General features: G+C 37.7%; 1 protein-coding gene across 2 annotated transcripts in view; it reads right to left on the reverse strand.

Moving 5' to 3' along the window:
• Nucleotides 1-2,790: 2,790 nt before the first annotated feature.
• The window catches only part of PPARGC1A (PPARG coactivator 1 alpha), an 89,377-nt gene continuing 65,665 nt past the window's right edge, over nt 2,791-26,502 (reverse strand). The window contains exons 8-13 of one of the 2 annotated variants that reach the window (XM_075858734.1): nt 20,212-21,118; nt 16,121-16,216; nt 15,906-16,026; nt 13,331-13,452; nt 12,068-12,219; nt 2,791-8,530 (exon numbers count right to left, since the gene is read on the reverse strand). In XM_075858734.1, the coding sequence (XP_075714849.1) occupies nt 8,427-8,530; nt 12,068-12,219; nt 13,331-13,452; nt 15,906-16,026; nt 16,121-16,216; nt 20,212-21,118 (1,502 nt within the window). In that variant the 3' untranslated portion in view covers nt 2,791-8,426. Of the gene's footprint in view, nt 8,534-12,067; nt 12,220-13,330; nt 13,453-15,905; nt 16,027-16,120; nt 16,217-20,211; nt 21,119-26,502 lie in introns of both variants that reach the window. The other variant, XM_075858724.1, reaches the window with a different exon arrangement.

The following is a 26,502-nucleotide window of genomic DNA, read 5'->3' on the forward strand; positions in this document are numbered from 1 at the left end:
CCGTTTGCATCACCATTGATTGCAATGGTGACGGATCCAGTGCAAATGGTTTCCGTTTGTCTCCGTTGTGCAAGGGTTCCGTCGTTTTGACAGAATCAATACCGTAGTCGACTGCGCTATTCATTCCGTCAAAACGACGGAACCTCTGCACAACGGAGACAAAGGGAATCCATTTGCACCGGACCTATGGTTTCCGTTTGTTTCAGTCAGGGTTCTGTTCTGACGGAAAGCTCAGCTATAACGCCTGAATGGAGCCCTGGCGCAGATGTGAAATAAGCCTAAGTTGGTTCATCAGGGGACAATACTGGGCAATATGCGTATATTTGAAAACCTGTGAAGGTACAGAAACATAAACAATAAATTTGCTTATGTTGGCATTTTGTGCCAGATTAGAACTCACAACTTCTGAAGCCGAATTCAGAGGACCGTAGTATACGGCAGTTAAAACAACTGCCGTCACACAGACACATGTATTTCTATGGGGCCGTTGTTTCAGCCGTTGTATTAGGGTCTGTTGAAAAATAGAACATGTCCTATTTTCTTCTGTTTTCACAGATCCCTTAATAGACTCAAGTCTATGGGGATCCGTGAAAACGGGACCCACAAGACGGCAACTCGGACCTGAAAAACTGCAGTTTTTCACGAACGAGTTTCCCCACGTTCGTCTGAATCTAGCTAAGGATGATAATTGGCTGAGAAAGGAAATGAAGGAGAGATATAGTCCATTTTACAAAGTATTTTACAAAGCATGAAAACAAGCCTCTCCAGGAAGTTACAAACCAAGATGCTTTGTAAAATGGACTATCTCCGTCCTTCTACTTCAAATATACACATATTGCCCAGTATTGTCCCCTGATGGGCCAACTAAGCCGGGAAATGCATTGGGATGAAAAGTATCAGTGTTGTTATTGGTGTATGCAAAAAATTATTTTGTTTGGTGTTTATTGGCTAGACTGTGTGGGGGAAAAAATATAATTGTTTGTATCCCTGGAGTATACCCATAGGTGGCATAGGGTGCCACGCCACCTAGAGAAACATTTGTTCTGGATACTCCAGGTGATAATTGTGGATTGTTTATTGAATAAGCGCTGGTGGTGTCAGGGGTATTTGTATATCAGCGGATTTACCTTGATTATTTTAGTCCTATAATTAATAAAGGTTATATTTTATGAAGAGTTTCTGTTCGTGATAACATGGTGACCATAAAACAGCAATTCTGGCATTTTTTATTTATTCGTTTTTTTACGACCTCTATCGTGCAGGATAAATAACATCATATTCTAATAGTTCTGATTGTTATGGATGAAGTGATACCAATTATGTTTCTTTTTTATTTTATTTTTTTCACCATAAATGGGAAAAGGTTTTATTTTTACTTACATATGATCCACTTTTATTCAACTGATTTTACATTTTTGTTTTTAGTCCCACTAGAGCACTTCTGTATTGCAGTGTGTTGTACTGTTAGGGTATGTTCACACAAACTATTTACGGACGTAATTCGGGCGTTTTTGCCCCGAATTACGTCCGAAATAGCGGCTCAATAGCGTCGGCAAACATCTGCCCATTCATTAGCATGGGTCTTACGATGTTCTGTGCAGACGGTCATTTTTTTTACGCCCTGCTGTCAAAAGGTGGGGCATAAAAAAGACGCCCGCGTCAAAGAAGTACCTGTCACTTCTTCAGACGTAAATGGAGCCGTTTTCCATTGACTCCATGGAAAAACAGCTCCATTTAACGTCCGTAATGGACGCAGCAAAAAGCGCCTCAACATGCCATTACGTCTGAAATACGGTGCTGTTTTCTCCTGAAAACAGCCCCGTAATTTCAGTCGTTACAGACGCTGCCGTGTGAACATACCCTTAGGGTTATTCTATTAAAGGTTATGTATACCTTTGTAGTCTTTTTTTCTATGAAATGTATGTGGTTTTTTTTTCTATGCATCTTTGAAAAATACATTACTTTTGGCACTGCAGCTTTTACGTATTCACAATACCTAGAAGCTGCATAGAGCTGTTGAAAGACAAATCTGTCAGTCAACTGGACCAACGGCTCGGCTAACAGCAGCTCCTGCGTGCCTCAAATCATAGGATAACCTTAAATGTAAACTTTTGAAAGGCGCGCAAAAAGAAACAATAAAAATGTGTATCAACGTGTTTTGTGTAACTTTGCAAATACTTTTTATTAAAAATAATTTTTACTTTTTTATATACAACTGCTCTCTATTCTCTATATGGAGCAGCTGTATCTAGCGCTATTCACTGAATCGTCAGTCCCGCGGACCTGACGGGTTTAGTGTCGGCGGGTTCTGGATGTCTCTGACATGCAGGATCCACCTGTAAACTATCACATCTAAGTTATGAACGTAGATGTGATAGCTTACAGTTATTTCTCCTAGAAATGTATGAATGAATTGATAACTGGGTGTTACCACTTGGGGGTGTGTCCCTACTCAGTCTGACAATGTCCAATCAGTGCTGACAGTACTAGATTCTGTAAGGACACACCCCTTTGACAAGGGGACTGCTAACACCCAGTTGTCAATTTATTTGTAAATTTCTAGGAGGAATAACAGAGGAATGGCACAATGTAGAGTTCACAGAAATCATGATCCAGAACTGTTATATTACGGCAAACACAAGAATTTACTAAAACAGATGTGTCAGGAGAGCTAACAGTTCCTCTTTAAGTCTAATTAATCTGGAATTTTGCTTCAACCGTATATTGTATCAATTTTATCTACCACAAGCGTATTTATTTATTTATTTTACAAAAAGAGAAAAACAGGTGTTTATTTGAAACATTTGTTTCCCTTTATTAGCTCAGTGAGGCCAATGTGTTCTGCACATTAAAAAAATAATCACAGGAATTTGTATACAATGAATAAAACCACAGTACATGTAGACTTGGCAGGTGGAACCTCGACCCCGGGCGGTGGGGTGGGCTAACTAAAAGCTTTGATTGCCTGTTAAGCACAATTTTACCACCATTAGTACATTTTCATCTACAAATCTCACAGTAGCGCAATCCAGTCAGTTGTTAGTCAGTATTGATAATGTCTGTCACACAAGTACAGATTTAGAATCATCACATTATCTTATATGGCTATTCTAGTTCATCAGGTTTGAAACTACAATGATTGAAGTTCTCAGATTTACAGATATCAAAAAGGACACATAATCATCAACTAAATCTAAAGGGATGAAGTGCTTTTATTTCAAATGACCCAACGTCTCTCCCTACGATTGCACAATTGTTCCATTCTGTGCAACCGTCTTTGGCAAATGTTTAGCACAATCTTATAGGCTACTTTAATGTAAAATTTCAAATCTAACATTGAATATTAAGTTATTGAATTTTTTTTTTAATTGACTTTTTTTTCACAAAGGGCACAGCCATAGATTTTAAACTACTATAAAGCAGAAAAAGCAGCTACTACACGTCAAATCTAGCGGTTTTACACATTTTTTAATTTTTTTCATTTTAATCATTTTTTTATTATTATTCTCATCCACAGAATTTTTTTAATGTATGGTAATTGTGAAAAATAAAGATTCAAATCACTTAGCCAATTACATATGATCCCAAAATATGTTTAAATGCCCCATTACACACAAATTTCTGTTCTTGTATATATTTGAACACAGAGGAACTTGTGACTGTAGGAGAGAGCAATTGTCAGGTCTGCCAAAAAAATTAAAATAAAAATTAACAATATTTTATCTGCTTAAAAAGAAACAAATCAACACACGTTCAATTAATTTCATCAATACAGGGAAAAATATAATGTATTAAAACATCTGATTACATAATTTAAAGGCAAAATAGGCAATGCATCTGGTCTTTAACACATAATATGATATATTAAACATTGATTTCTTAAAAATAATTTATTGCTTTTAATATATACTTTTATTTTATTTTGTACAACAGAAAATTGAGAAAGAAAAAAAATCTGTAAACTTTAGTTTTTGTTTGGCGATCACATAATTAAACAAGATAAAATACCTGCATTTTTTGTAACCTACATAAATACAACCATGACACGGATTAAAGCTGTCCATAACGCAACAGGGTACCCGTGGAAATAACATGTGTGGTTATAGGTTTTTATTTATTGCTATCTACCTACATGAAAATGAGAAATGAAAAAAAATAAAAAATTCTCCGGCATTTACAGAGTGGAATTTATTTTTAACAGAAAATTTGCTGGTGATAAACCATGAACACAGCCATTGTGTAGGCTGCATCGACTAATTATAATCTGATCTGCCATGGTACCAAAAATGAACATAAAATCAATATTAATATAATATAAGCAGCCTGGTGGAGTTATATTATATTAGTATTCACAAGAATACAGTCTATAAATATTCTTCAAGACTACTAGGACCAAGTGACTCATAAATATAAGACCGGCCTCATAAATATTGGTGAGGTAGGGCCTTAGAATCATGTGCTTGTTTCCTGGAATATTAGTTGGCTGCATAATGGTTTACCGGTTCGTTCCATAATATAACTGCCACCCTTGTGTGTACATGACAGGCCTACTTTAAACAGCAAAAGGGGTCATTTTAGCTACACGTGTCAGTGTTAAAGGGGTTGTCTAGAACTGGAAAAATATGGATGCTTTCTTCCAAAAAAACAGTGCCACATCTGTCTTCAGGTTGTATGTGGTATTGCCGCCCAGCTCCATTCACTTCAATGGAGCTGAGCTGCAATGACAAACACAATACATCGATAGGAGCAGCACTTTTTTCGTAAAAAAATTGCCATGTTTTTTTAATCCTGGACACTCCATTGAAATAATTTGCATTGTGCTTAACCAAAAATGTCTGAAAATACGAAAAGGGAAAACAGCTCCTGATTTTCATGCGTTTTTTTAATCAAACTCACGTTTTTTGCTGCGTTTTTTGAGCTGTTTTTCTATAGAGTCAATGAAAAAGGTCTCCAAAAAGATCCCAAGAAGTGACATGGACTTCTTTTTTGCAGGCGTCTTTTTATGTGCCGTTTTTGGAAAATGAGGCGTAAAAAAACGCCCCGTCGCAATAGAACGCTGTATTTCCCATTGAAATCAATGGGGAGATGTTTGGATGCGTTCTGCTTCAGATTCTTCAGCAATTTTTCGGGCCATTTACGACCCGAAAAACGGCCGAAAATGGCCCGTGTGAACATACCCATAAGGAGTTGTAGGAGATAAAAAAAAATGAATTGCTTTTTTTTTTAGAAACAGTCCCACTCTTGTCCATGGGTTGTGCCTGGTACTGCAGCTCAGCCCAATTAACCTGAATGGGGCTGAGCTGCAATCCTAAACACAACCATAGGACAAGAGCGGCGCTATATTTGTAAAAATCAGACCCTATTTCTAATCTCAGACAACTCCTTTAAGCACCTGGACATGTATGTTGGTGCCCTCTCGATGATGAGACGTGGTAAGGTTGCATATCTGAAGTGTAAACTCATCCGTATAGAAATTTTGACCATCTTTGTAAATCTTATGAAGAGATTAAAAAACGTAATCTAATAAAGGAACATAGCAATGTTTATGTAGTTTATGATAATAAAACCTCCGAGAGGGAATTTACCGTAGAGATTTCTGTGAAGTGTGGTATGTTTTGGTGCACAGCTATTGTTGGATGCGTCCCAAGCCTTGCATGATCTTCTTGAGGAGTCAACATATATAGTATTTGGTTGATTTCACACTAGGGTCAAAGGAATCTATTTCCTTTTTTTTTTTTACACCAAAAATGGAAAAAGTTGAAGAAAAGAGATCAAGAACATTTTTGAAAACCTTTGCCGTGTTTCCTCTTCTACAATTAATTCTATTATTTGGTTAACGTTAAAGGGCAAATGGATCTCTTAGATGCTACGATGAAAGCAACTTGAGAAATATCCCAGCTTTGGGAAAATTGTGGTATCCAACACTATGTAGTGTAGGTGTATTGTAGCAAAATGACCCCCCAGTGATGTTAAAAGCTCCTGAAATAATATGGTAGCAAATGACAAACAGAGTCAAAACTCATGACAGGTTAAATAATCTTTGGCACTCTAGTTTATTCTGCACGACAGTTTACCAAGCTGACGTGGGCAGCAGCAACCAGAGTACTGAATTCCTGATGCAAATGGCTTCTCCCAATACCTTCTTGCACTGAACCTGGTTACATTACAGAACAAAAAGATTCTAGCAAAATGTGTAATATTTTGTACATTCACCAATTTTTCCAAAAAATGTATTCTTCAAACCATTTATAATGGTAGCAATATTCATCCAAAAGATTTTACAAACCGTTGCAAAAACTGTGACTGATTAACATTTGTGAAAAAATATTTGCTTTGCTAAACACGCACCGCACGTAACGTAGAGTTCAGTCCGCTATGAGCCGATGGATATGCGAAACATGGTTCTGGTCATTAATTCCACTTTTGTTTGAATACATTAAGTTGCGGAACAAGGGTTAACCCATCAGCAGGTTAGCAATACAGGAAAGCTGTGCGTGAAGAGATTAAAATGATTCAGTGTAAAAGAACATTGTTCATATGGAAACCAACCTTATGGTGGCCTCCCTGTACCAAGACAACGTCTTAAAGGATCAGTAGTACAGCAGTATAGCTGAGACTACACTAATGCATAGTCAACACTATCGTGCCACAGGGGATTTACCCCATAGCCTATGATAGTATTAAGAGAGTGTTAGCATCCTTTTAACTGGCCATATCTTGTTTAATCAGCATATTACGGTAACAAATATGGTAGTGTTAACTGATAAATATGTCTTCAGGAAACAAAGGAATGGAATATCAGTTTCTCAAAAAGGATGCACAACAGTAAAAATACCAACAGTGCTAAAAAAAAAAAAAAAATACTGGCTTATTAAACAGTGTTTAGACAAAAATATCACCCACATATGGTGCACAGTGCTGAGTCACCCAGCAGCTTATAAGAGAAAAACGCACAATGGCCTATTGTGAAAGTAATCAAATCATACATTCATTCCTGACTCACAATAATACGAATAATATTTTTTTTTTTTAAAAATCACTACGAACGTTAACAAGACCTCTGATATGGTAAATCTTGAACTGATTATGTATTTCGGCAGATGAAAGACACTTACACGGAAGGATGAGACATGTTCTCCATGCGACAGAAGCCTTTCCAGGCCAATGTAATCCTTCTCAAAACAGTTATATGGAAGCTCACTAAAAAAATAGGGATGAGTGTGCTTAAAGCGATAATTGTGCACCCCAAAAAGGAAAAAAAAAAGAAACAAATTTAACACGCACACTGTCATTTTTGTTTTTTCTTACAATCAAATATATATATAAGCATAAAGTCAACTCCTAATTGGATTAGTATACAACAGGTGTTTCACCTTAGATAGTTACATTTTTGAATATTCTCAATTTTAAGAAAAGTTTTTGTATTTTTCCGTATTGAAAAGAAGGCTGCATTTACAGTGCATAGCAGTAACAAATAAAGAACATTGTCATACTCTATTTACATAAAATAAAAATACTCCATAGAACCCATTCTCTGCCAGAGACACGGGCAATATGTCCGCTTGCACATCTCCCTGGCAGAAGAGAAGGAAACATCTGTAAATACTTGACCAGTACAATGCAGTGGTATAAACTACCTGGACACTGATTCAGATAGTTTTATTGAGCTCTCATTTATTATGTAACACCACATCCACTCATCAGAAAATAAAATATATTTATATATATGTATATATATATATATATATATATATATATATATATGTATATATAATGCTGAACAAGCTGTGAAATTGACCACTTACAAGGCTTTCGATGTTGACGAACAACATTGTAGACAATTGCATGGGTGTCAGTATCCAAGACTAGTAGAGACTAAAGAGACTTGCGTATGCAAGTGGTTGGTTTCTTCACAAGATTCCCAATAAAAAAAAGTTACTAAGGCGTTATCTATATTGCAATGTTTTTTTGTTTTTTAGTTTTTTTTTTCCTATGGGATGATGATTAAAACTAGACAAAGTGAAGATTGCATTGCAGTTGAGCATCAGCAGCTTACAGATCCTCCAATATTCCCACGATAAATAGTGATCTCTCGACTTTTCCAGAATAATCAGTTTTGAACTGAGAAGTTTTCACAGTTGACTGGCACTTTCATCTCCAATGAAAAGCATGTCTCGTCTTTATTCGAGTGATACAACGGCAACTGTGAAAGTGAGGAATCACCTGACACCCATGGCTTTCCGCGCTTGTCTAACAATCCCATTGCCTCTTTAGTCTTCAGCAGCTGTGTTCATGTAAACCATTGAAGAACGGAGAGTGTAAAGTAGGAGAAATTCCTAGGTTTGACTTTCAAGAGTCTCTTATTGGAGGACGAGATGTCCGTGAGGTATTCTCCATCATTCCATTGGGCGTGGTGGTGATGCATGTTACCTGCGTAGGCTTCTTTGTGCCTCTTTAAGCAAACTGTCGAAATCCATGGAGTCATATTTGCTTTTGGTGGAAGCAGGATCGAAGTCATCTGAATTTGAATCTACTAGCCGAAAAAAGAACAAAAAAAACAAGATGGTTAATGAATGAAAACGAAACTACTGTATACATTTTCAATTATGGTCATGGAATTGCATGGAATATAGCAGAACAGTCCAATATTTTACAGTGTCCCATGTACTGTTTTTAGAATTTGTATCTCTATAAATTGTCATATTTTCATTGAATCAGCCTCGGTGGCTACTAAGGGGCCCATGAAGAGGTTTCTCCAGATCAGATGGGCCAATCTCCTTTCCCAAGTCCAGTATAAACCTAGAAAAAAGAGCTCCCTGTCTCTACAACGTTAGTAAATAAGAGTCGAGGATCTGTACATGCAGAATCCTCCATTCCTGGAATATGTTATTGTGAACCAACATTAGGAAGGGAATCCCAGTTTTATTTTCAGCTATGGGACCCCTCTTCACTATGTTCTTGAGTGAAACAATATCTATTTTCTCTTTTACATTGTCTTTACATATTGACTATGTATATCGGGAGTGTGAATATAGGGTGTGCATAGCTAGCAATTGCACCCGGTTCTATTGCCTGAAGGGGACCCAAATGCCCCTCTGCCACTTAAGACATCAGTATTATAACTGGCACATGTGGGGGCCCTGTTACAGGTTGTGCATTGGGGCCCATGAGCTTCACATTATGTATATTTTGTACACTATTGTGTATTTTGTATACTACTGTATAAGGTCTCTTAGCACTAAGCACTGACCCAATGATTAGTAACAAAAATTAGATTTTTCATGAGACGAGTTAACATGAATATATTTTTTTCAGAAGTCAATATTAATTTTGCATTTTTACTTTTTAGAATGAATAGCCTGAATTGTATTGATTCTAATATAATATTCTACAAAAAAAACTTTCACAGTGTTGGACAGCTGGATTGTAATTTATTGTTAAGCTGTTGCTTATATTAATGATGATTGGGGTTTAATATAGAAATAGAAAAAACAAACTCTAAAAAAAAAAATACAAAAACAAAAATAAATAAAAATCAGTCCATTTTCTGATACTGATTCAGAGTATGGAGCCACTAAGCTTCTTCCTCCTCTAAATGAAAATTACATTCTAAGAAAATACTGGAAACAAATACAACATACGCAATCAAATAATTCTGAATAGTTTTAAATGTGAATCCATCACGTAAAATACTAAATAAATAACAATACCCTCACACTGCCATTTCCTTTATTTTCCCACATCTCCCCCGGGCATCGTTATTTTGTTTGCGTTGATTAAAGCGTACTAACCGGAGTCCTGTTATTCAAACAGCTGTGTTTACTCTCCAGCTCTGTCTAAGCCCCTCTACATTATGGAGGTGTTAAATAAGGTAGACACGGAGCGTCACGCTGCATCTGACTATTTCAATCCACCAACAAGTAAACAAAAAATAAATCTTGTATTGCACGCAAGATTGAGCTCTCGTGAAGAGTGGCGCCTTCTCCACATGTGTACAACACATGGAAAAAATATGAGCTAATATGGCTGATGTTTATGAGACGGCATTGAAATAAGAAATCTTTAAAGGGGACCTGTCAGGTCGTTTTTGGACCCTAAACTGCCACCATGCCTTATTACATGAACGGACATTGTTTCTAAACATTCTCCTGTAATTATGTGATACAGCTAAATTGTAAAAAAAAAAAGTGCACTGTATGCAAATAACCATTGAAGAGTCATCTGGGCGGTGACAATACCAGGAAGAGTCATTCAGTACGGGCTCAAACCCGCCCCTTCTGGCTTGATTGACATCCCCCGGTCGTTTTATAACCCTACCAGCCTCCCTCAAAGCTGTGATGCGATGTTGCCTTGTATATCTCAGGCATGCGCAGTGCAGCGAGGTTTACAGTGCACAGCTTCATCACTGTACTGCACCTGCGGGAATTATTTTCTGACTGTGATGAAGCCAGGCACAGTACACCTCGCTGCACTGCACATGATCGGAGAGTACAAGGCAATGGCGCTTGCACGAGCAATGGAGGAAGCTGGTAGTGATGTAGAGCGGCCGGGGGGATGTCAATCAAGCCAGAGGAGTTGGGGTTGGAGCCCGGATTGCGTGACTCTTCCTAATATTGTCACCTCCGAGATGACTATTCAATGGTAATTTGCATACAGTGTGCTACGTTTTAAAAATGGACTTTTGAAATTTGGCTACATCAGATTTAGAATACAGGGGGATGTTTAGAAACATTGTAAGGTCATATATGGCACGGTGGCAATTTAGGGTAAAAAAAAACTACTTGACAGATTCCCTTTAATTAGCATATTGTGAGAATCCAGAGGGGAAATAAACATCTATGAAAGTATTTGTACTTATTACTATATTACAATGTAGTACACAACATAACGTGGTACTAATAGGAAAAGCACAATACATGTACTCTTAGGCTGGGGTTAGATGGTGACCTCCCTGCTGCGTGCATGTTGCATGACCCAAGTTCATTGCCCTCAAGTGCAATGTGACTCTTGCATATTTTAAGTTGACCAACTTTTTTCCTTGAGTGAAAGTTTAATAGAAGCCAATGTAAATTGTGTGCAATTGATCTTTAGTAGAGTGCAAATACTATGACGAGAGATGAGTGAAACATCTCATCCTCTCTGTGACACATCAAAGATTTAGTCAACTTCAGAATTTGTTGGCTATCATGTTGTAATCTCACACATTGTGCCACTCAAAGGGGTTGCTCCATCAGGACAACCCCTTTTCATATGGACATATGGGGTCCCTTGCTTGGAATTTCTCTCTCCCTTAACTAGTGCTGAGACCTAATGCAAAGATTTGATCCAACTCTGTATGATTTGGCGCGACCATGTAGCACCATCGGCACCATGGAACACTGCTTCCCCAGGTCTGCAGAAGGGAAAAGTGTTGTCCTGATGAGAACCACCATTCCTGCAGGTATGACTAAAATACACATCATATTAAACTCCTACAGCCAGAGCCACAAAGAGTTTTTAGGTTGCTCACAAGTCATGGTACAATCATTGCCATGACCAGGAAGAGCCCTTAATGTTTCCCTGTGGGAAATAAGATTGTCACCATTGTAAAACGTCCAACCTAGTCAGATTTTTGGTGATGGTACCTCCACCTTATTTCCCATAATGAAATATTAAAGTCACATTGCGATCATAGCAATGCTACTATTATACAGGGACTTGCGGGCAACCAAATGTCAATGTGTAGCCCTAGCCTAAGGTTCAGCTTATACAATCTTTAAATTAAAACACATGTACTATATTAAAACCCTGTGCTGTAAAAACTAGTTTTATAACCCATGGCCTTTTCTGTCTCAAACATTTTTGCATTGCCTGTCTGATGCCAGTGGCACTGGCATATAAATTAACTACTGAGCTATAAAGAATATAGAACCTATATTTTATGCTAGACAATTGATTTTATATATCAAATTACCAGTAAAGGAAGAGTCCAGTAAAATAACGTCCAGCCTGCAACTAACTATATTAAGATAGATCCTTGGTGTGAAAATCGTCTCATCTCGTACAATAAAATGAATGGAGTCCATACCTAAATCTGCATAGTTGGACTTGCAAAACTGCTTTCTTCCGCAAAAGCACAGCTCAAAGTCAGGCTCATTAGATCTGCGCAGGGTGTATCCATTCTCAAGAGCAGCAAACGCATCACATGTGTAGCGATAGGTGATGAAACCGTAACAGTCTCTGCAATGAGGAGGGCAAATATCACATTAGCGAGCACAGTAGACATTCATTTACCATAAATATATAAGGTATTATGAACCCCCTTAATCAATGTCTTCAGAGTATTTATATGGGTGATGATATTGTCCTGAAACAAGGATTAAATGTAGATTCCTTATGAAATTCAACAATTCCTTTTAGGTATCCATAGACGAAATGATAATTATAAGCTATCTGAATGGAAAAGACAATCCTTAAAGGGGTTGTCTCAGCACATCATATGGAAGCTGGGATTGAAATCAACTGATCACTGAGGGTCCAACTCCCGAGACCTCTAGCAAACAGCTGATCTTGCCAAGGGAGGTCACAGCCATCCAGACCATTCCCTTGCAGTGGAAATGTAGTATTAAATGATGCCATTCAAATGAACGGTCGTCTATGTAATACATGAATGGCTTAAATCCACCAAAGCGACTCTTTTCTCTGGCTCATAGAGGGCGGCCCCAAATGGGGGACACGTGTCGATGATATCCATATGAGAAAACCCCGTTAACAATTACAATTAAAGGTATGTTTCTACAACAATTGGCCTTCCCGAAAATTTAGGAAATGTTTTAAATTTACTATTTGTAATGAGGAAAGTGATTTTTCATGAGTCATTGGTTGAATCGGGGGCAAATTGCCCCAGGTATTGACCAACTTTCGAGAAGTTCATGGCAACTATTCCATTAAATCATTTAAATGTCCTCCCTTGTGACAGATTATCTTGTAGAAAACGATGTCCAGGAAATAAAACTGAACTAACAGCACATGTATTGCTTGTAATGTAGACTTTTGAAGTTCAATCACTAAGGACTCATCTCGGGAGAACATTTTTTCTATACAAACATCCTGTTCATGAACGAGGTACTTACACAGATTCCTGGAAGCATTTGTACACACACAAAAAAAAACAAAAAACAACTTCCTTCAGCCATGGCCCCCAGAGATCAGACTATTTCAGAACATTAGAGTCATACACATGCTCCATCTACTGTATGTAAAATGAATGGAACCCATTTGAGAATCTCTGTCAGCACCGAAAAAATAAAAAATACATTACAAAATTTCAACTGAACTAAATCTTACTCACCCATCATCCCGCAAATTGACCGTACATTCTTCAATTTCACCAAAAACTTCAAACCGGGCTTGAAGTTCAGCACGCTTCATGTTAGTTCTCATTTTACCAATGTAGATAACTCTGTGCTCCTCCTACAAGGGAAAGAACACACATTTTTATATATATATATACACATATATATATATATATATATATATATATATATATATATATATATATATATATATATGTGTGTATATATATGTTAAACTGACTTGCTTTGTTTAGAATACAAATTTTCATATAGGTTAAAAGGGCATTCTAAGTAAATAGATGGGGGGTTGGGTCCCCATTAAGGATCTTCATCTATTAGTACGAGCTTAGAATGGCTACAAAGAGTATCCTTCACTCGGGAGGATCCAGCATGTTCATTTCACCTGTGGAAGTCTCAGTAATGGGATATAATGTGAGCAACTTATTGTCGACAGACCTTATAGTTGAATGCTATGTATTGTTTTGTTACTCTTCTTGTGACACTGACGTTTTATAAGCTGCCGACATTATATTTAGTTTTCCTATAAGTAAATACACAAATACATACAACCAAAGCTCAACAATATAAAATATGTATGTGTGTAGCTATGTATCTTCCATCCCATTGAAAAGTGGACTACCGTGATCTGCTAAACAGATAAAACTCTTTTTCGGGAATCATGGCATTACTATAAATGTGTCCTTGGAGTTATTATTGGACATGCAGTTATGGCTTCTAAGAGGTTAATTGACACTATGTAGCCCGGAGGACTTAACGTATGGTATGTTTTGATGTATTTGTCATATATTAATACAAGGCGGAATTGGACAGAAACTTCATTCCATATCTCTTTTTTATTAAAATCCTCTCAATATAACATTTTTCTCGGCACACTAAAGCTCAGCTTATGATAGAATGCTTCATGTTTGCAATAGGCAGATGGATTCAATACATATGCATATAGAGTCATTAAATGTGGATCATAATATACCTTTTTTGGATACTGGGAGCAATCGGCAATACATTTAAGGAAATAGGGTTTTCATATTGCTTTTTTAAAGGAATAGTTAATGAATTAAATAAATTGCATTGATGGTGGAAAGAGTCTTTCTAAAGACATTAAGTAAAATAAATTACATAATTATAGATTGGATTATTTAACCCCCCACTGTAAACATTAACAAGGAGTTAGGCATAGGTCTTGGAACTCTGAGATGACCTCTAATATTTAACATTTCCAGTAGGGGGTGCCGTATGCCTTATAATACACACCCTAGCTGCTGTAGAACCTCTTTTTTAAGAGAAAGCATTATGCCACTAGAAGACTGACGGACATGATGCTCTACCATACATATGGAAAAGATGTTCTGTTGCATTTGGGGCGTATAGGTGTATATTATGCAGTGTTCCAGATTCCACCTACTGCAGAATCTCCTCTAAAGGGGTAGGAAGGGCTTTATGTTAAAGCTGATTGACATTAAGCACTCCATGAAGGGGATTTGCTAAGGGGCTGAGGCAGGAAAAAGTAACAGCCAGGCAGCAGGAGAAGAACATCCCCAAAGTAGTGGTAGTGGGTTACCAGGGGGTAGTGGTGGGAACCTGTCAGTATTAGGCCCTGCGATTTTCACTGCTTTTTTTGCCCATGGCCATTGAGCGCCGCGAGCACAAAATGCATCGAAAAACCCTTTCACTGCCTCCCATTGATTTCAATAGAAGGTCAGAGGTGGAACCACAGAAAAAAAGAGAGTGCCACTAAAAACCTCCACGGAAAAAAATGCCTCCGCCTCCCAATGAAATCAATGGGAGGTGGTTTCGGACGTTTTCTGCTGCTGATTCTGATGCCGAGATAGATAGATAGATAGATAGATAGATAGATAGATAGATAGATAGATAGATAGATAGATAGATAGATAGATAGATAGATAGATAGATAGATAATAAATATGTCTGTAACTTTATTGTATTGATATACTCAGATAATGTCCAGGAAAATGCTTTAGTATTTCTTTAGCTTCCATGCTGCTTATTTATTCCAGTGTAGCAGATAATATTACCATACATTAAGTCCATTGATAGAATCCTAGCTATTTGCCCAGGTTAATATGTTGTGATCTCTCAGCTACCTACAGTAGACTGTGTAATGAACAGCAAGCTAGTGATTTATCTGTATTGACCCTTAGTGAGTTATGAAGCCATCACTTCAAACCAACTTGCGTAAATCTATACAATGCATATGCTTTATAGAAATGTCCTTCAGCACCTGCTCAGACACATAGGTCACCCTTCCTGGCCTTGAACCACTGTTGAGTGTCTTCAGCCTCATCCAGGATTAGTTCTCTACTGTTGTGACACTGATGTTTGTTTGTTTGTTTGTTTGTTTGTTTGTTTGTTTTTTTAATAACAAATTTTTAAAAAAGACACTAATTTTTATTAATAGTAGTAATAAATAACAGAGAAGAGATTGAAAGACTAATAATAAAAAAAAAACTATATAGATAGATATGAAATGATAGAGATAGATAAATAGATAGATGATAGATACTGAGATCAAATAATTAGTTATTTCCTTACAATTGCTTTTTGCCTTTGTCGTTCCCTCTGTTTTGCTCGCTCTGACTCCCGTTTTTCATACTCTTTGCGATACTCTTCTCTCTTCAGGCGCTCGTGTTGGTATTCCTCATAACTGTCATATCTAGAAATCCATGCAAATAATTATCGATCAACATGAAAAGCATGGCTTCATTTAAGGAGATACTGTATAAACGGCCTTCTGCCATTGCCCCTACCTGGGTCTACGACTGTATGGTGACCTTGATCTTGATCGTTCATACACTGGAGAGTTGTTTTGTTTACAATGATTTGTTTCGTAACAGCAGTAAGACCTTAAAATGTAAAAAAATAATAATCAGATGTAATTTTATACCATACTTCAAGAGAAACGTACAAATCTATTTAGTCTGGTAAGGGAAGATTGCCTCCATATTAGGGCCTCTATTTGAGAACCTAGCAGACCCAACAGAGACAACTAACGGCTGCCCAAAGTGAGCCAAAGGTAAGATGCCCTAATGTTACAAGCATGTGTTCTTCAAACTGCCCCAAACTGAAGTGTTTCTATTCACTTCACTGAATATTTGTTTCATTTGTCATTCTTCTACCAAGGATAGTGGAAATAAAGCCAGACCTGAAGTATGATTGGTGAATGTCATGTCTTAAGACATAAGTATGAGTATTCTGCTTTCCTACACACAGGGCTAGATGAGGGCTGTGTACTGAAAAGAGGCAGCTGCTGAGTCTAACTAGACCAAGCGCGGCCCCAGCAATGGCAATTGTGCAGCGTCAGTTACAGTGGGAAAACATATTGTAAAAAAAAAAAATGATATATAAAATAATAAAGCCCAATGGTCTTTTGTGGCCTTTTTGGGACAGACGGTGAAATAAAAAATATAAATTAAATAAAAAGCAAATAAATAAACTCCGCCCCACCCCCCTAGAAAACCACCAGTCCACCAAGCATTACTGTACCACTAGACCTGACCCAATTCCATAAAATTTTGCATGTAATAGCTCAGAATTTATGTTAAATAAAAGTCAATACAAGTATATAACGTAACGTTTAAAAAATAATATTTTCTTTGCTACTTTTACAAAGTACAAGCCTAACATTGATAAAACCTAAAAAAGCAAACACTAGGAGTAAAAATGGTTAAAAAAAAGAAGGTCATATTAATCTCGAGAAAAATACTACATCGTTAGTCCAAAACAAAAAAAAAAAGTTCCAGCTGTTACCAACATGCTAAAAACAGCTAAAATATTTCTGGTCCTAAAGGAGCATAACACCCTGGATCTGAACCAGTTAAAAAAGTGTTTTCCATCCAGACAACCCTTGTCTATATGCCCTATTAGTGCATATGAACTAGAAGGGGAAGTCTTCTCTGTGCTGGGGCAGAGAGGGGGGGGGGGTCTTCTATGAGCCGATGGCAGAGATTCGAAGTAGGTTCTGCCTCTGCTGAATGGCCTTTTTATAATTGCTAACAATAACTTACCTTGGCAAAATTAACTGTTTGACAGCCAGACCTGCAGTGATCAGCTGATAAAGATATACACTTATGTATGTATATATATATATATATATATATATATATATATATATGTGTGTGAGTTACATGCCTTATTTTTTAAAACCATCTAACAATTATAATGGCCTTGTTGCCCTTATCACCCAATCAGAGCTCAGCTTTCATATCTAAAACTGTTCGGTGGGCTATCGGCATTCTTAGAGTGAAGACACACGTTGCAGCCGTCATATGAGTACAAAACCGCTCCCACTTGTGGTGGGCGGAAGTTTCAAACAGTTTGTTAATTGGTCAATTTTTTGGCATTAGCGCAGGCTTACCTGCGGTTTTGTGGGAAAAACTGCGGTAGTACCACAGTTGGTTTTGTGCGCAAGCGGCCGCCACTATGTTGGAATGTACCCTTACTGTTAGATAGTTTTGATGAATGAGGCCCACTAGTGTGTCTATTTTATGAAATATAATCATTATAATTGGTATTATTGACTATTTTATTTGACTAAAAAATTAACTGTATGGGAAGAAGTTATTATCACCTGCTCTTTCAATATGTAAGATGGAACATATCATCCCACATTTCATTGCAAATATTTTAAAATGATGCAAAGGGCAAATGGATGCTACTGTGAAAAAAGAAAGCATAAAGTAGAGTGTAAATACATTAAGTGTATTATCCTTTTTTAATTAAAGTTTTATTTTAATTCTTTTTTTAACTTAACAAAAAAAAAGAAAAAAAACTTTAAAAAACCCAGATTAAAACAAACAAAAAACTAATTAATTAAGAAAAAAACAGCTTAAACCGGGGTGCAAAAAGGGAACAAATAAAATAAATAAATAAAAAAGAAATTGTGTGCTGTTCATGGAGAACAGTCTATCATATCCAGCGGATAATCTCAACTCCCGGCTAGATCAATAGGGATGTTTAATTAATTAATGCCTGTTAATTCTGTGTGAGCCCTGCTGAGTTCAGTGACCTGCAGAATGTATGTTTCAAGGGAATGTGTATGACGTAGACGCTGCTCCGATGAACCATTATACAATCTAAGGCTGAACGCTCTGATCCGCTTATATTTTATTCCAATACTTTATCTTTTTTTGTCGGACAAGGTATGCTTAATATCAATTGTGTTGATTGATTAATCGAGTATACGGTTCCCGTTATCATGTACATTCTACTTCATAAACCTATGCGCATTCCATATATTCTTACCAGCACATTCTTTAGCTTTCTAAACACTATCTTAGTCATTTATAAAGAATGAACTGACACCAAGTTATTTTACACCCATAACTTTATCATGAGGGTTAATCATTAATATGTAATAATGAATTGTCTGTGATACCTCTGGACTGATTGAGAAAAGCTGAGATTATGACAGACAGCATCATATATCTCTGTGATAAATACTTTATGGATGATCTGGATTTTATACTGTTAACTAACGTCGAACCCTATAGACATGAAATGGATCTTGCAGCGAAAAATCGAAAACTATATGGATACACGGTGACTGTAAATTTCCAATCTTGCAGAAAAAATAATAGAATAATCAAAACAAACTATAGCTAAATAGGTAAGACTGGAAGAGATTTACATCACTAAAGGTAAACTAGGTTCGATTTATGAAGAATTGTTACCTATAACAACCAGTCGGTTCCTAGGTGTGTGAAGGCTATATAAGTCTGGTAGTCCGATTGTTTGATATTATCCATACCAGCATTTTTTCATTTTAGAAATGGCCGTAGTGTTGTATGTGGACAGCCTTAGGCTGGGTTCACACGACCATGTTACGTCCGTAATGGACGGTACGTATTTCGGCCGGAAGTCCCGGACCGAACACAGTGCAGGGAGCCGGGCTCCTAGCATCATAGTTATGTACGATGCTAGGAGTCCCTGCCTCGCTGCGGGACAACTGTCCCGTACTGTAATCATGTTTTCAGTACAGGACAGTAGTTCCACGAAAAGGCAGGGACTCCTAGCGTCGTACATAACTATGATGCTAGAAGCCCGGCTCCCTGCACTGTGTTCGGTCCGGGACTTCCGGCCGAAATACGTTCCGTCCATTACGGACGTAACATGGTCGTGTGAACTCAGCCTTATATTCAGCCACTGAGTTAAAGGATATGATGTCTCCTTATTGATGACGGACATGAGAGTTCTTAGCATTGAAGACATTGTTGACACATTCATACCCAGTAAGAGGTCAGAACAAGATGTGTTTTTTACATAGGGTTTCAACATAAATCTACTTTTGCCAGTTGACATTTTGACCTAGCCCTTGGGCTGGACCTGACATGTACATCTGAAACACCAACATACTTTATTTTGCACTCTTTTCTCATAGACAATACATAGTGTGTTAAATGTTCTGGTTAGTTGAGAATGCTCAAGAGAAAACAGACCAAAAATAACTAAAAAGACTAAATAAATTTATGGTCAGCCATTGAGACAAACACATCCACCAATAAGTATAATTAGCTGACCAAGGCTTTCATTCTTACAGACAATATACTGTGTGTATCAATAAATCCTCTTTGTGGCTATGCAATATTGGCCAGTTTGGTAAATAGAAAAATTGATGGCCTTTTTGGCCCCAACTAATGGTCACTAAATTTAAGATCATTATAAAGTTGGGGTCATACAACACAGTTGCTGCACAATTTTTCTTACTTCTTGTCTCCTATACATCTGAAATTTAGGTGTGTGTGCGAGGGCTAATAGGATCAAAAAGTCAATAGGCACGTGAAATGCTTCTTATCGGTTGTAAGAATAGCAGCTACACATAATATCTTTACTTTTTACCTACCCTGATGAAGATCTGCTTGATGGAGATCTGGATCTTGAACGTGAATATGGAGACCGTGAACATGATCTGTGTTGAGAAAAAGATCTAGATCTTGATCGAGAACAAATCCTTTGTGATCTTTGTGAAAATATGGACGTTGGTGGGGATACAGAATATCTGCTTGGAGAATTGAAGGATGAACAAGAAGGCGATACATCAAATAATGAGTAGGATTGTATTCCATCCCAGGAATAACATAGTTTATCATTCTCATCCTCGCTGTCATCAAACAAACTATCCATACCCAGTCCAGAAGTTAAAAACATAGGTAGTCTAGAGAACTGATCATCATGATAACCCTTGTTTCCCAGGTCACTGTTTTTGTTTTCATCTTCATAAACCGCTTTTGTTGGGTCACCAAAATGCTTATTGAGTTCTGCACGAATTTCCTGGTCTTGCAGGGGTTTGCGATTGCTGTTCTGAGAACTTGTTATAGTTCCCTCAAAACTGTCTTTTGGCCTTTCCTTTTGATCCTTTAATGAATAGACTTGTGATTTTTTCCCAGGTAGGGAATCCTTACATTCAAGTTGTCTTGAGGCCTGCACATTTTGTGATAAGCTAATGCGTATTTCTGATTTTGAATTCATAAACTGACAGTAGTCATGGTCTCCAAAAAGCCGTAAACTAGGTCGCTTCACCTTTTTCTCCTCTTGTCCAATGACCACAGAGGATTTGCTAAGCTGTGCATACAGTTCAGATTGTTCAGGACCTTTTTTAGAGTTAATAATTTGGATACTGGAAGACTCAATGTAACGAGATTTCTTAGCGGGTGGCACACTAGACTTGCAAGAAGACTTCGGCTTTGGAGAAGTCCTGAATGGGTTATCTTGGTTGGCTTTGTGAGGTGGGGTTGTTGGTGGGGTTAGTCCTAAAATCAGAATAAAGAGAAAAAGTTTCAACTTATTAAATCAATACTAAACATAAATTTGACACCAATAAGAAGGCAAAGAAAACATAGTGTTGCAAGTAAAGGTTGGATAAGATCCCTAATAAATCCCATTAAGGAGATCCAGTGTCCTGTTTGTCTTTTTTATCAAAAGGAGGCATGCTGCATAAGGAATAGGGGAACTATTCCCTTATATTTTCTTTCTGTTTTCTCTCTACCTTGTGCAGCGATCAAATTCCCCTTTGATAAAAAAAGGAAGTACGGGACAGTGGATTGAAGGGAACGGTTACCCATAACATGAGATCAAAATACTCAGAAACATATAAGGCTCTGTTCACCTCATGAGGAATGTTTATGGCTGGTGTCTATGCCATGAAAATCTCCCCATGTATGCGCCAATGTATGCAACTTTATGCCATAGAGTGGAATACATCAAGCATAGACTGCACTTTTCTATACAGTAAAAAAATATATACCAATGTATACCTGCTTGGCAGATGCCAAAAGGCCACTCTAGGGGTCTATGGAGACATTCAGCATTTGAGTATTTCCCAGGACATTCGTTGAAGGTACACATTATGTGAACATAGTCTAAGCTGGAACCTGATTTCTATGTATACTTTTTGTCTTTACTACTTTTAATACGTGGAAGCCAATATATTTACTACTTAGACAACCTGCATCTTCAGTATTAAATCATCAATACTAATGTATTTGTAAATATGTTAAAATAGTCAAAACTATGCAACTGTATGACCCTCTGTTTGTAACTATACCTCATACATCTAGAATAGAGACCCTTACCCATTCAAACACAACATACAACAACATATACGGTAAGAGCCTTGGTACACAACTATTGTTTCTCATTAAAGGTGTTGTCCAATTTGAGCAAATTATAGTTATTTTCTGTATAATTTTGAGTTGTATAATTTTGAAATTTACTTTCTATATTAGTTCTTCACAATTGTCAAGATTTCTGCTTGTTGTTTTTCAGGGGGAACATGTTTATTTCCAGTGAATATAATTGTGTCCATGGTCATGTGATGGATACACAGGTGCACGGCTCGTTACAGTTACAGTATGTGTATCAGAGCTGTGTCTTCTAATGATCCCAGCACCTGTGTGTCCATCACATGACCATGGACAGATTTGTATCCACTAGAAGTAAATAATTAATATTCCTACTGAAAACAACAAGCAGAGATCTTGAAAATCTCTGGAAAACGGTATAATGTTTATTAAAAAAGAAAATAACATTCATTTGCTGAAACCGGACATCCCCTTAACCTCATACAGTTCGTTATTAATCCCTGGTTATGATTAACACAAATATTGTTGTAACAAAAATGAAGCACCTCATTAAAAAATAAAAATAAAGTTGTTTGAAGACAAAGCAGAGTATCCAACAAGGCAGGAAATGAGTTTAATTTTCCACAACTTATGTAATTTGCTCACTTAAAATGCTAAATGAGAAGTAATAATGCTAAATCATTAGCTATAGGGGATGTAAATAATATGATTTTCCCCATTTACTATCTGCGCATTTCTTTCTAAATAAAAAAAACAATTATAATTAGTACTATTAAGTAATTATGTTTACAGGCGCACCAGGCTATTGATATTAAAAAGAGCATAATTATATCCTGATGTTTTTAATGAAAAACTTCATTAAAAATGTAATGACAAAAGAATTCTAAAAATGCTTGGGATATAGAAGAGTGATGCGGGGAAAAACAACACCGAGTGTCACCAGATTCAATCCACCCTATCATTTCCACGATACGTCTCTGAAATGAGAAAGAATAGGGGCAGGTGCACATGTGGTGGGGAAAAAAACACCGCAAATCCATCTGCATTGAGCAACAGGCAGATTTTGCTGTGGAATTTGCGGCAGATTTCACTGCAGATTTCACCCCTCTCATTAATAGGAAACAGAAATTGATACGGCGCAGATATTAAAATCCGCAGGTCAATTTCCGCGTGGAAATTTTTCACAGCATGTTGATGAGATTTGTTCAAGTCTCATCTACATGGCTGGTACTGTATTTACGTGTGAATTTTCAGTCCGAAAAATCCAGACAGAAATTCCGCAGCATTTCTACTACGTGTGAACTTACCCTAAAACTGAGGATCCCAGGATAGCCGATTCCATGAAAAGCACTCACAAAAATCAGTATCATTGTCAGTTGTGGGACCAATGTCAGAATTGGTTGCCTTGTTCCCACTAGAACAAACTATTCATTGTCAATCTGTATGGAATATATGCCCTTTTAACTGCATCCTAATCTATGTCATTAGTCAAGGCTTCAACTAGCGGGGTAGCAGCTGCTATGCGAACCTGCAGCAAAGGGTGTCCAACTCCACTCAACGTTGAGGTGTAGTTAGTGATCACTAAATGAATCATAAACCTTCCATGTTCTAAACTCATGTGATTGTGCTTGAGTAAAGCCCCATTCCAAGTTCGGCTATGGACCCTCATGGTTACTTGTCATGCCTCAGTTTCTATCATTGCTCATAAACGTCATATCATTATTACATTTTAATAGGCTATTTGTAAATCAACCCCATAATAATTCTCCCTAGACGCAAGTGATCGGCTTCACATCAGCTTCAAATGATGCTGACTTCTGCTGGACATATTACTGTGTCAAGCCCTTGACCCATCAGAGGATCCTACACTAGTGTGACACTCTGGTACTTTGTCAGAGCCTTGACCCACTGGATATTTTTCTGGTACTCTGGTGGGACAATCCAACCCTGTATAAATTTACCCTGAAAAAACTGCAAACAGTAGAACTCATAATCACTCCAACTAGTGTGACACTCTGGTACTTTGTCAGAGCCTTGACCCACCGGATATTTTTCTGGTACTCTAGTGGGATAATCCAACCCTGTATAAATTTACAATCAAAAAACTACAAACAATAGAACGTCTATTAGCTCCTACTAGTGTGACATTCTGGTACTTTGTAAAAACGCTTTGACCCACTGGATGGTTTGCTGGTACTCTGGTGGGTCAGTCCAACCCCGTATAAACTCACCATGAAAAAAACTACAAACAGTAGAACTTTAATTGGCTCCTACTTGTCTGACACCAAACCCAAAGAGTTCAAGTGAAGGACTAGCAGTAAAGCACCTCATAGTCAGACATGGTCAGGGACCAAATGCAGAAGTAGAAAATGAAGGAGCATTGGGTGGAGATTAGAAGCATCATAATTGCACATTAGGGAACGTACCATGGTCATCTATGCCATCACCCATGATCACAAACCTTTTACCATTTTATATCATTATTTCAGAGTATAAAATGTATCTTGGCAAAGTTTTGTTGGTGCCATAAAAATGTTTCAGTGGTTCTTAAAGAGGCTCTGTCACCAGATTTTGCAACCCCTATCTGCTATTGCAGCAGATCGGCGCTGCAATGTAGATTACAGTAACGTTTTTATTTTAAAAAAACGAGCATTTTTGGCCAAGTTATGACCATTTTTGTAGTTATGCAAATGAGGCTTGCAAAAGTCCAAGTGGGTGTGTTTAAAAGTACAAGTCCAAGTGGGTGTGTATTATGTGCGTACATCGGGGCGTTTTTAATACTTTCACTAGCTGGGCGCTCTGATGAGAAGTAACATCCTCTTCTCTTCAGAACGCCCAGCTTGTGACAGTGCAGATCTGTGACGTCACTCACAGGTCCTGCATCGTGACGGCCACATCGGCACCAGAGGCTACAGCTGATTCTGCAGCAGCATCAGCGTTTGCAGGTAAGTCGATCTTACCTGCAAACGCTGATGCTGCTGCAGAATCAACTGTAGCCTCTGGTGCCGATGTGGCCGTCACGATGCAGGACCTGTGAGTGACGTCACAGATCTGCACTGTCACAAGCTGGGCGTTCTGAAGAGAAGAGGATGTTACTTCTCATCAGAGCGCCCAGCTAGTGAAAGTATTAAAAACGCCCCGATGTACGCACATAATACACACCCACTTGGACTTGTACTTTTAAACACACCCACTTGGACTTTTGCAAGCCTCATTTGCATAATTACAAAAATGGTCATAACTTGGCCAAAAATGCTCGTTTTTTAAAAATAAAAACGTTACTGTAATCTACATTGCAGCGCCTATCTGCTGCAATAGCAGATAGGGGTTGCAAAATCTGGTGACAGAGCCTCTTTAAGTGCTACAAATGATTCCATTTACCCTACTGCACGACACAGCCTTGTTTTGTTTGAGTGATTGAGACCTCTTGATATTATCTTCAGAAAATAAGCCTGTGTGAGATATGCTAATGTATCTGCGTCTGATATATTAGTTCAGGCATTTTGCATTGATCAGCATAGCTTTCAGGCTGCAGCTGTGGTGTCTACAATCATACGAATGCTCCGATAATTCATTATCAGGACGCTCGCCTGCTCGCTACATTTACATGCAGAGATATTTTGCTACTATGGGAACGATTTTTACAGGGAAAAATGATTTCCATTGTAGCAAAATGAAACACTGCTATTTTTCTCCATGGGGTCTTCTCCACGATGAACACTTACACATTATAAGAACCAATGGTCCGCAGAGAAGAATTTTCAAGCAGGTCAGATATTCCAAAAGAAAAAATATATATCCAACAACTGAATTGGTAATTTACAATGATTATTTATCACCACGACCTGTTGTATAGAGTGTATCGAAAATAATCGTCCGCCTATAATTAAAATGACTGATTCCATCAATAACATGAACAATTAGCTTTGGCAAAACAATATAATTGCACAAGAAGAATCCAGTCTGTCTACTCTCTTTTTCCCCTGATGTCAGACTTTTGATAATGGTTTAGCAGCCCATATAGATTGTGGGCAAATCCCTCCAACAAAAATAATGCAGCGTTTTTCTTGCGTTGCAGTTCCATGCGGCATTAGTGTGTGTTCCGTGTGGCATCAGTTTTTGATGTCAGTGTTGGGCACGTTTTTTTAACTTATTCATATTTTTCTCTGCATTTCTTTAGCAACCGGTGCTTGAAGACGTCCGTGTGCTGTCCGTGATTTCACGCACCCCTTGACTTCAATGGGTGCGTGATCTGCAAAAATGCACCAAAATAGGACATGCAGTGAGTTTCACATACCTGACACTCTCTGAGTAGCCCCATTGAGTCTGTGTGCTGTCCGTTGTTTTCACGCATGGCCCACAGATGTATACAACGTTCGTGTGAATTCGGCCTCAGGATGAGACTATTCACACTTCAGTGCTTAAATCTCGAAAGGTTGAAATCCTCAATTTTTTGAGGGTGTCCCCTCCCAAAAATGTTTTTCGGCTTTGTTTGCCGCTACGAAGCACTGCTATATTTATGAAAAGACAAGTGACTGTTACAGCCTGCGAGC

Source organism: Rhinoderma darwinii, chromosome 1 (genome assembly GCF_050947455.1).
Source record: "Rhinoderma darwinii isolate aRhiDar2 chromosome 1, aRhiDar2.hap1, whole genome shotgun sequence".
Taxonomy (NCBI): Eukaryota; Metazoa; Chordata; class Amphibia; order Anura; family Rhinodermatidae; genus Rhinoderma; species Rhinoderma darwinii.